This window comes from Brassica napus, chromosome C9 (assembly GCF_020379485.1).
Source record: "Brassica napus cultivar Da-Ae chromosome C9, Da-Ae, whole genome shotgun sequence".
NCBI classification, from domain to species: domain Eukaryota; kingdom Viridiplantae; phylum Streptophyta; class Magnoliopsida; order Brassicales; family Brassicaceae; genus Brassica; species Brassica napus.
In genome coordinates, this window is record NC_063452.1 from 30487376 (window position 1) to 30498961 (window position 11586).

General features: G+C 37.2%; 1 protein-coding gene and 1 long non-coding RNA gene across 9 annotated transcripts; both read left to right on the top strand.

The window, feature by feature from the left end:
* The first annotated feature begins 361 nt into the window (after positions 1-361).
* LOC125592922 lies at positions 362-6252 on the top strand. 2 transcript variants are annotated; one of them, XR_007328674.1, is made up of 3 exons: positions 381-4838; positions 5384-5438; positions 6023-6252. It is a non-coding gene; the product is annotated as an uncharacterized LOC125592922 (long non-coding RNA). The 2 variants fall into 2 exon arrangements; XR_007328675.1 differs by lacking the exon at positions 5384-5438 and having other exon boundaries at positions 362-4838.
* A 2952-nt stretch (positions 6253-9204) lies between these two features.
* Positions 9205-11295, top strand: LOC106439153. Of its 7 annotated transcripts, none has more exons than XR_007328677.1 (5): positions 9206-9380; positions 9533-9981; positions 10170-10351; positions 10538-10828; positions 10906-11295. XR_007328677.1 is itself a non-coding variant. In XM_013880534.3 (5 exons), exons 3-5 carry the CDS (start codon positions 10222-10224, stop codon positions 11209-11211), a joined length of 600 nt encoding a protein of 199 aa, XP_013735988.1. In that variant the 5' UTR covers positions 9206-9380; positions 9533-9981; positions 10170-10221; the 3' UTR covers positions 11212-11295. The 7 variants fall into 7 exon arrangements, 4 of the variants coding, with proteins under 4 accessions (XP_013735988.1, XP_013735989.1, XP_013735985.1 ...); XM_013880534.3 differs by having other exon boundaries at positions 10665-10828; XM_013880535.3 differs by having other exon boundaries at positions 9533-9895; positions 10121-10351; positions 10665-10828.
* The last annotated feature ends 291 nt before the right edge of the window (positions 11296-11586 follow it).

An 11586-nucleotide genomic window follows, 5' to 3' on the forward strand; every position in this document is an offset into this window, starting at 1 on the left:
ATTCCCGAACTCCTCTTATTCGGCTTAGGACCTCGAATAAGTATAATTTATTTCTAATGTGTTCCGTCTGTGTGAAATCGAGTCTATCATTGCTTGTTTAGTTTTAGGTTCTTTGCATAAACCGGAACTAGGGGGTTAGAGGATTCAACATTGATTGTTTCACTTAATGTAAATTCTTAGCTAGGATTGTTTTTGTTTGGAGACGGATACAGAGTCGGACTGCTGTATGCCGGATTGTATGGAGGTCACAGCCAACTTTAGTCGACCGGTTGAGCTGTAGACTGGAAGTGTCGATAAATCGTCTACGGGCGTGTGTTACCGAGCACTTTTTCGGTGTGTGTATGAACCGAGCACCTTTTCGGTAGTGTTTTGGCCTGTTAGTGGGCGGCGAGTGTGCACCTCGCTAGGACCATTGTTTGTTGTTTGGGTACTTTAGGTACTGTGTTTGACATGCATTATAATTAAATTATATTTATTCGGAGTGCTATGTCCGGGTCCATGGACTTCGGGGTGGCATCCCATACCTCACTGAGCGATTCCCCTGTCGCTCACCCCTCACTCTTCCCCCTTTCAGGTGAGACAAACAAGTATGTGATATTTGGACGGACTTGGTGCTACTGGACTTTTCTTTCGGATTTTATTTGGGCATGGGTGAGAGTTGTCGGGTTTATGGGCTTTTATATTACGGGATATTGTTGGTGGCCCGTCGTCCTTAGTGTCAGGGAGACGGGTATCACATTGTTGTATGATGACGCGTCGGGGGTGACACGCTGTCCTCCATATAGGAGGTGACGGGTGTCACAATTTGGTATCAGAGCGGGTTCCATCCCGGTTCCGTCCGGGATGGCGGTCAGGGGATTCGGTTTTCATCGGTTTTCAACTTTAAAAAAAAAAAACTATATATTTATTTATACATTTCGAAATTCTTTTAGCACCATTCTGTCCTGTAATTACTAACTCAAATGTCTCTTTCTATGACGATGAGTAAAATCATCGTCATTCGTCCTTCGACTAATAAGGTTCTCGACAGATGTTCAGCAGTTGCGTGAAGTCCAAGTTCGTCAGTTTTCTCGGGAGTTATCAGTTTCTTCGGACATGATTTCGAGGCTATCCAGGAGTGGATATATGACGTTTCTGCCACCAGCCCACTTCAAGCAATCGTTCCACGAGTTTTGTTACTGGAGATTTTGTGGTGTGTGATATGAGCCATTGGTTGGCATGTGTTGTTGTGTGTACGAGTATATTGACTATTTTGGAGATATATTTGTTTTGTGAACTCGTGGAGATCGCTTTTGAATTGGGGTGCAGCAGCTTGCGTTGTGTGGGTGTTGGAGTTACACTTTGGTATGTTTACCAATTTTGGCAGTGTTGATCGTTTCAGAGATGTGTCAGTTTGGACAACTGACATAGGACATTGGGAGCTGTTTATATCCATCGCAGTGTACCAGTTATGCTTGGAGGGCCGATTTGTTCGGATATTCATCAGAGATGGAGCTACGTTTTTACGATGTTATCCTTGGGACGGATTGATTGTCACGGCATCAAGTAGTGTTGGATTGCCTGAGGGCAAGAGTTCCGATTGCTGGAGCAGATGGAAGTTGTTAGTGCATGCATGCTACATACTGAGGAGTTATGGGATACAAGGACATAGAGATTTTTGACTACCATCTCGATGGTTAAGGCTGATGGACAACATGAGCTGCAGGATCTTCCGGTTATTGCAGAGTATGAGGACATATTTGTGACCTTTGGAACGGTCACCACATGACACATGAGAAACTCTTGCGATTTGTTTGGAGCAAACAACACCAGTTTCACAAGTTTTTACCGATTAGCACCAACAGAGATGACAAAGCTGAAAGAGCATGTTGAAGATTCATCAGACAAGGGTTTTATCAGACCGGGTACTTTACCGTGGGGAACATCATCATTGTTGTTGTAAAGAAGAAAGGTGGGAGTTTCAATTTTGTATCGACTGCAAAGGTCTGAACAAAGTGACCATTAAAGATAAGTATCGCTTCCGCGCGTTGATGAATTATTGGATTATTACAGGAAGTTTATAGTTCTTGAAGGTTGACTTGGCATCAGAACACCATCAATTACTATATTTGAAGAGTATCTACTGAATGTGAATTTTTGTATACATTATGGATATTATGGGACGCAGTGATACCATTTGGCTCGATAAAGGCACTGTTGCATTCATGAAGATATGAATGACGTTTTCGTGAACATTTGGATAGGTGTGCGATTGTATTCATCGATGACATCCTGATTTATTTCGGTGTAGAAAGGAGATTTGTGAGCATTTCGCGGATGGTGTTGGATAAGCTTGGAGAGCATCAACTGTTCGCTAAGTTGAAGAAGTGTAGCTTCTGGCAGAGGAATGTTGGATTTTTGGGTAACATGGTTTGGAAGCAGAATTTTGATGGATTCAAAGAAGATTAATACCGTTTCGGGAAGGTCGAAACCTAAGAGCGCTACAAAGATCTGCCGTTCTTTTTGGGTTAATAGTGTACTACTGGAAGTTCATCAAGGGTTTCACCGGTTTAGTAATGTTAAAGACGCGGTCTACATGTAAAGACGTTAAGTGTGGTTGGATAGATTTTTGTTCGAGGAGTTTCACTGAATTGAAGCACAACTAATGAAGACACCAGTTTTGGGTTCTACTGAGGCTGAGGCTTACTGTGATGTGTCAGATACTGGATTGGATTTAAATTAAGGTATGAGGATTAAGTCATTCATATGCATCACGCCAGAGAGGCTGTAGTGGTATTTGCGTTATCGTTTTGGAAATCGTAATTGTACGGGAAGGAAATTCAGATTCTCTGGGATTATTAGAATGTGAAATTTATCTTCATTTATTAAAAACTTGTACTTGGACAGTGCAGTTGGATTGAGTTTGTAGCAGGCTATAGTCTGGATATCGCATACTATCTGGTAAGGACAACCAGGTGATAAATGCCTTGGGTAGGCGTATGAGCTGTATCTCAGGAACCAAGAAGGTTCATGAGTTGGAGATTTGCTAGTCTCAGGTTGGGTGCCATTACTATCAATGGAGAGACAGATGTCCTTGGGACTTTGGAGCAGGCAGTTTTGCTATGGAGGATACACAAGCACAAGTTAGCATTCTGGATTGGTTGAACAGATCGAGATTGGGAGTATTGGATATCATACAGCTTTGAGCAGGATATACTTGTACTGAAACCGAGTTTGTGTGTTGGACGATAAGTTGTTAAGAAAAGGAATCTTACAACAAACATATCACTCGTGTTTCTCTACCCATCGGGAAGACCAAAGGGTACAAAGATATGAAGAGTTAACTATAATTGGTGTAGTATGAAGATGTTTGTAACTACATTACGTCGCGGTGCCAGACATGTTATATGGCAATACAGAGGATCAGTCATCTATCATGTTATTTTTGAGCTTGCTTTTGCTGGAGTAGAAATGAGGCATGGTGATTATGGACATTGTTATTGGATTTTAAATCACCATATGTGGAAAGGATGCCACATGGGTAGTCATGGATAGACTTACCAAGTCAGCCCATTTCCTAAGTAATTAAGAAGATAATCAGGGCTAATCAATTGGAGCAGACCTACATTATTGAGTTTGGGAAGTTTCATGGATGTCAACATTGTATCGGATTGGGAATCGAAGTTCACATCTACATTTCAGAGAGCCTTTCGGAAGGCACTTGGGACAAAGATCATATGAGTACATCTTATCACCCGTTGACATATTGTCAGTCAGAGAGGACTACTCAGAACTTAAATGATATGTTCAGAGATTGTGTGGGATGGAATTTCGGAAAGCATCTACCTTTACCAGAGTTTGCCTACATCGACAACTATCTTTTGAGTATAAAAAAAAAAAAAAAAAAAAAAAAAAAAAAAAAATTTACTATACGAGGGTTATTTATGGTAGACCCTATAGTATACCACTTTGTTGGACCAAAGTGGGGTAGCAATATGAGTTAGAACTATTAATGGTTTAAGAGACGGTAGAGCAGAGGACATGCTCAAGGATTGGCTTTCGGAAGCCCATGACGTCAGAGAATTTATGCAGCTAAGCACCGTAAGGATTTGGAGCTACATATGAGCACCTAATATACCTGAAAATAAGGACATTTCAGGAGGGACCTAAGACTCAGAAGATAAAGGAGCTTAAACCGAGACACATGGATTTGTATCCTTCGCTGGAGTGGATTGGATTAATTGCTTGCAGTTACTTTATCAGCAGTATATCAGCCTTCTAGTACTTGGTTCATATGACAGCATTGCAAAAGTTGAGAAGGCGCTATAACTATTTTGCAGTAGACATCAAGTGAGTTCATAAAGATTTTATGAACCTTATCATCTATTGGAGATTTTGGATCATCATGAGAAGACAGTTCGGGGAATATCGACTGTGTTTGTCCGAGTTCATTGGGAGGGAGATAAGACCCAGGAGGAGACCTGAAAGGTCGAGCGAAGATTAGTATTCGAGGTTTTGCTATGATGACATTGGGCACGTCAGCTTATGACATGAATTCGGGGACGAATTCCTTATAAGTGGGGGAGAATTGTAATGACCCACCACTCCCACCATCTCCACTTCTTTCTCCAACCCCACCACTTCCAACTTCTTCTCCACCATCTCCACCTTCTTCCCCACCACCTCCATCTTCTTTAAAATAAGAAAGAGAGAGAGAGAGAGAGAGAGAGAGAGAGAGAGAGAGAGAAAGAGAGAGAGAAGAAGAAGAAGAAGGGAGAAAGCTCACCTGAGCTCGTCGCCGGAGCCACCACACGCCAGGACGTCGTCAAGCTCGTCACCACCATCATCCGCAACCAAAGGTAATCGAAAACCGCCATGTTTTTGAGTTAAGTTTCGGCCGTTTTAGTAAATCGACCATAACTTTCTAACCGTGATGAATCTCGTGAATCCAAGACCACCATCGTGTTCCTCTTGTCGAGACGAATCCATAGCCACCAAAAACGCCTCAATCGGAGTCCGGACGAAGCCGCACGCGCCTCCGGAAGTTTTGCCTCTGCCACCGCCGGACCACCGTCCCCTGCCGCCGGAATATCCGCCGTCGCCGCCGGTGACCGACACCGGTGACTCGCCGGCGACTCGGTTAACTCGGCCGAGTCAACTCAGTGAGTCAACTCGGTTGACTCGGTTAACCGATCGGTTAGCCGGTTTAAATTGATTTCAATTCGGTTAGGTTAAACCGGTCGGTTAAAATCAATTGGAAATCGGTTAGGAAAAATCGGATTAATTAATTAATTAATTAATTAATTAAATAATTAATCTTTGACCAGCGGGTTGACTTTTCCGTAAATATCCGTTTTAAACCGTTCGAAAGGCGTTCTGACTCGAAATTTCGATCTGATTTCAGATTTGGAGTCCATTTGAGCAGCTGGAGTTCATAGATACCACTTCTTATTGCTAAGGTGAGGGTCTATTCCCGAACTCCTCTTATTCGGCTTAGGACCTCGAATAAGTATAATTTATTTCTAATGTGTTCCGTCTGTGTGAAATCGAGTCTATCATTGCTTGTTTAGTTTTAGGTTCTTTGCATAAACCGGAACTAGGGGGTTAGAGGATTCAACATTGATTGTTTCACTTAATGTAAATTCTTAGCTAGGATTGTTTTTGTTTGGAGACGGATACAGAGTCGGACTGCTGTATGCCGGATTGTATGGAGGTCACAGCCAACTTTAGTCGACCGGTTGAGCTGTAGACTGGAAGTGTCGATAAATCGTCTACGGGCGTGTGTTACCGAGCACTTTTTCGGTGTGTGTATGAACCGAGCACCTTTTCGGTAGTGTTTTGGCCTGTTAGTGGGCGGCGAGTGTGCACCTCGCTAGGACCATTGTTTGTTGTTTGGGTACTTTAGGTACTGTGTTTGACATGCATTATAATTAAATTATATTTATTCGGAGTGCTATGTCCGGGTCCATGGACTTCGGGGTGGCATCCCATACCTCACTGAGCGATTCCCCTGTCGCTCACCCCTCACTCTTCCCCCTTTCAGGTGAGACAAACAAGTATGTGATATTTGGACGGACTTGGTGCTACTGGACTTTTCTTTCGGATTTTATTTGGGCATGGGTGAGAGTTGTCGGGTTTATGGGCTTTTATATTACGGGATATTGTTGGTGGCCCGTCGTCCTTAGTGTCAGGGAGACGGGTATCACATTGTTGTATGATGACGCGTCGGGGGTGACACGCTGTCCTCCATATAGGAGGTGACGGGTGTCACAAAAAGACTATGCAGGGATGAAGTAGCAGCATCAGTTGGAGGAGGAGATAGCAAAAGCGAAATAGGCAAAGGAGAGGAAGAAGAAAACTAAAAAGTAAGAAAAGGAGAAGTCACCTATTAACGCTCAGAATCTAAAGAATAAGAGAACGTAAATTTTCCTTTTTCACAATAAATTAAAGTCTTTCTCGCAAGTATGTTTATGTTGGGACAAAGGAAGATTGAAAGACTCCAAGCATGTCATTGATCTGATGAAAAAACTCTATTTTTCAACAGTGAAGGTACTGTGAAGAAGTCATATATGGGACTATAGGGAACGAACCAGTTCTTTTCATCTTATTTTGTTTTATTTTTTTCCTGATTTTTGATTTGTGTTTTTTTTTTTCTTGAGTTCATTTGATAATGCTTGATAGTGTATTACATAGATTTGATAGTGATATAAACAATGTAATGGGGTTTAGTATCCATTATCTTATTTTGTTTTCTACCATCATTTTGAACGTGCGTACCTTTATTTATTCCTTAAAACTTGGATAAAGATTACAAATTGATCTATGTCAAAGCTACTGGCTAATTAAGAATCTTATATCTTAAAAAGGCTTCTGCAACTCTTATCCTTTTGTCTCTATGTGAAATGTGAAACGTGCTTACTAAGCTTTCATAATCATTCTTGTTTTGCTCACGAAACAAGAAAAGAAACTAAAGAGGGAATGGGCTTATTGCATCAGAAAAACAACAAAAAGAACTAACCGATACATCAGAAACAAGTATCTGAAATTCAAAGAACAAAACAAAACGCAGAGGAGAGTCAACAATTTAAGACATCACACAAGTCATCACCACAGTTTCTCAATCAAAACAAGTCAAAATTTATTCATTTACTTTATAGAATTGAGGAAGCAAGAGAAAATTTAGTTCTGGTGTTCCTCACATTGTTCTTTCATGGTAACGTCAATCTCTCATTCTCTACTGTAAATATATAAAAGAAGTGAAGAAGTGTCACAACCTCATAAGAAGTGTCACAACCTCGCACTCTTTCCCTTTGTTCTTTTTATAATAATTTTGAATTGTGATTGGTGTTTTTATCTTCTTTATTTGGTGGAATCTTTAACTCATTGATTTAACACTAGAACCATGTATTATATTAATTTTTCTTTCATAAAATTACGTACGTTTAAGAAACACACTTTTAAGTTTTCATACCATAATCCCATATATATTAATAGAGAAACATTTAAAAGATATAACATGTAGTTTGTATTAATTAAAAAAGTGTCATGCTGAGTTGTCACGTAATTAGAATACTAATTTTGCTTATGTGGCGCTTTGAGAATCAATTGAAAATTTTGTTAGTCCAAAATTAAATTGTTAGGAAATGTTATATTATATAGTATGGACCATTCATTTATTAAATTGAAATTATTATATATTCTTTCCTTAAATAAAACATGCGGAATTATCTAATGTGATTAAGATATATACGACAATTAATGATTTATTTAGTAAAGATTTGTAAATAATCTGTATACTTTATATCATTTTTGTTTAATTATTTATTATTAAAATAAATTACACAATTACATTAATCATATAAAATTTAGATATTTTTCGTATATGTTGTATTTTAAAAAATTCAAAACGAGTATAAATTAATAAAACTGTTAAAAGTCTCACATAAACTTTGTGATCAAGGTTTAAATTTTTTTATGTAATAAGATACAATGATTATAAAATCATATGAATAAATAATTTTATTTTAGTAGGTGTTTATGTTAATATATATATTTCAAATCCTTTAAATTAAACTATACAATATGAAAATACATACTTATATTTTGATATCTGCGTTGACCATATATTGAAAAATTAATATTTTAATTTTCATTGTTTTTTTTAAATAATTAAAAATTATTGAAACTACTAAACATTCCGAATTAAAAAAATCATTGGTATAAACTTTTGTTACACAAATATGCAAATAATCGTAAAATAATATGAGTAGAAACCTCATTTAATAAATATTCATATTAAAAGTATACTATATATCTATGTTAATATCATTTAAATTTAATTATATATCATATATGATAGATAAAATTGATTGTTTTGATTTATTTGTCCTAAAATGATTGCGAATAAACAAGAGCGGTCTTTTGATTTATATGTGAACGCCAATTTATTACATAATAGTAACTAAGTCTTAGTTATTTAATATAATTATTTTATTATTATTTCATAAAATGTAAAAAACATAAAAATAAATATAAAATATTTATTATACACAAGGCGCAGATCTTAACCTAAGTATGTATCTCTTAAACAATTTTAAATTTTAATCATTTTCTAAATCTCCGGCCAAAACAAAATAACAAAATGAGAATAAACTCTAAAATCAATATTTATATCGAGCAATAACCAAAATAAAAAAATCGACACAAAAATGAGAAAACATATTGAAAATAAATAGGATTGGCACGTGAACGTAAACTTCTCATAACCATAATTATCTTTTAAATGGCTAAATCATGATATAAAACCGAGCTAACATAGTTTTATTGTAACCAAATGGTAGGCTTGAGATTCTTCGGCCTAAACGTTAGGTTCTTATGCGATAAGTGATTTTTTGACGTAAAATATTTTTAAAAATAAGATCAGCTCATCAGTAAACAAATTATGTAATCAACAATTTTTTTAAAAAAAAATTTGAAGGGCCAAAAATATTAATTTGATCAAGAATATAAATTTTATTTTTCCATACGATATTTCTTAAATGATTTTCATATAAATTTACAATACGCAAGGCGCAGATCTTATTCTAGTATATTATTAATGCAATAATTTCGTCTCTTATTTTTACATCTATCTATCTAACTATCTATTATAAAAGAATGTTTATTCACTCCTGGTTGAAACACCTCATCCGCCACGTCATAAAATCGTCTCCTGACAGCTTGACACTTGTCCCAGCCGGTGTTACGCTGCGTTTCATTTAGTCGTTTTGTTAAAGTAGTTGGCTATGTGTTTCGATTATCGTTCTGATCAAGATTTGAGCCCAATAATTATTGGTCCATCTCGCATTCGTTTCTTCTTCCTCTTCGTTGTTGGTTTCTGTGATTCACTTCATCTTCCCTCGGTAAATAGGTTCTCAGTTTTAATTCAATTCTCATTTAATAGATTCTTTGCTTTCTCAATTCTCTGAATCTGTAGCTATAAATAGATGTATTTTCATCTGTAGAATTTATCATTCCATTTTTCACAATCACATTAATACAGAAACTTCTGCAGATAAAGATGGCAAGCTCCTCTGTGCTCCTCATATACTGGGTGTAGATTCTGGTTCGATGTTGTAAAGAACGTCTAGATCCAACAATTTTCGATCTACACCAGCCATAGTTGTGATTCTTCCCAGAACGATAGACCCAGTTAAAAGATATCAACAAACAGTGAACCGAAGTCCCAGTTACCGGAAGAAAGTTGTGCTGTCCGGATTCAGGTACTGATGGGGCGGCCTTTTCTGCGCCGAGCACCGTTACTCAGATCGCCATGATTGCAGCTACGACTACAAAACCGTTGACCGGTTGTAAGACTGTCGCTAGGGAAAACCCAGTCATTAAGCCGGAGAACGTCAAACGCGGTGGCGAGTTGATGGTGGTTGACATGCTTTTTCTTAAAACACGTCTTCGTATTCAAACAGATTCCAGCGTATATATAATCTCAAAATTTTCTAAAAAATTGTATCCTAACGTTTATTTCAACTCTTTCAAAGAAGCATTGCTAACTAGGACCCATCTTTATATCGTTCTCTCTCTCTGAGTCTCTGTTTGCATATTAGGAAAAACTATAACTTTCTGTCCTTTTCTTTTGAGAATGAAGGGACAAAGGATAACCTTTAGTGGACAAATCCTTAACTATCAGAACACAGCGGCACACGAGGTGGAACTCCTTGGAGATGAGAATACTGCAGCTGATTTACGATGTTGGTTTGCGAAGCAATAGCTATCTCAATAATTATTCTGTGCCTCAGCTTTACACCACTAGAAGACAATACATTCCCGAACAATAAGTTGTTGATCTTATCAATGGTTATACAGCGACTAGCTCCATGTAAGTTTTCTCAACCCGTTTTAGTCTGTTTCAGCAATAGATTTGAATGAACAGTATATGAACATGGTTTGTTCCAAATCAATATTAAGTTTAAAGCTTAAAGCTTCCTGAAGAAAATATTCAATTATCCCTAGGATTTCATATCGGTTATAAAGTTTACATATTAGCTATGTTTGAGAGAATCAGGACTTTTGGAGAAGCAAATTCGAGGTTTAGAGATATGAGGTTTAGCAAGCATCAGTAACAGACTTGGTTGCATTGAGACTAACAAGAAAGTGAAAAAACTACTGGCTTGGTCTCAACGAGTTTGCAGATTTGAACCCCGAAGAATTCAAGAACGAATATTTGGGGCTCAAGACTGATATAGAAAGAGGTGATGATGAAAGATCCTACCAAGAGTTTGCTTATAAGGACGTTGACGTCGAAGCTTTACCTAAATCTGTTGACCGGAGAAAGAAAGGAACCAAGGCTCTTGTGGTAAGCTAAAATCTTCGACTCTGATGTGTTATAGTTTTAATTTTTTATTTAGACTTCTTTTTTGAATTGTTATGCAGAAAGTTATCGCGTTTTCGATAGTTGCTGCAGTGGGAGGTATAAACAAGATTGTGACAGGAAACTTGACAATATTGTCTGAACAAGAACTCATAGACAGTGGGTTTGTGACACAACTTACAACAATGGCTGCAACGGTGGTCTCATGGATTACGCTTTTGAGTACATTTTCAAGAACGGAGGTGTTCGCAAGGAAGAGGATTATCCTTACTCCATGGAAGAAGAAACTTGCTAGACGCAAAAAGTTTTTATGTTACTTCGAAAAAGGGATTAAATTGGTTATACCAATTCTCTTTATTTTTAAATAGGATGAATCTGAAATGGTGACAATCAGTGGGAACCAAGATGTACCGAAAAATGATGAGAAAAGTCTCTTGAAGGCATTGGTGTAACAACTTTGAGCATTAACAACGAAAAAGATGATTGAAAAAATGGAGAGCATTATTAAAAAAAAAAATTGGATAACATTAAAATGAACATTGATGCAGTAAAATTTCTTTTAGTCAAATAATATAAATTGGAAGCGAAACTAAGCTAAACATATCATAACATTTATTCATATTTTTAATTACTCTTAAAATATAATTCAATAACTAAAAGGGTTTTAGTCACAGAAGTAAAAAATACATAGCTATAAGGTTAAACAATAACAAAGTTTTTTCTTTAAAAAAAAGAATAACAGA

Coding starts and splice junctions, on each gene's coding strand:
- LOC106439153 (XM_013880531.3), top strand. CDS start 10,222: ATGTTGGTTTGCGAAGCAATAGCTATCTCAATAATTATTCTGTGCCTC. Junction 10,352..10,664: donor TATACAGCGACTAGCTCCAT/GTAAGTTTTCTC, acceptor ACGAGTTTGCAG/ATTTGAACCCCGAAGAATTC. Junction 10,829..10,905: donor AAGGAACCAAGGCTCTTGTG/GTAAGCTAAAAT, acceptor ATTGTTATGCAG/AAAGTTATCGCGTTTTCGAT.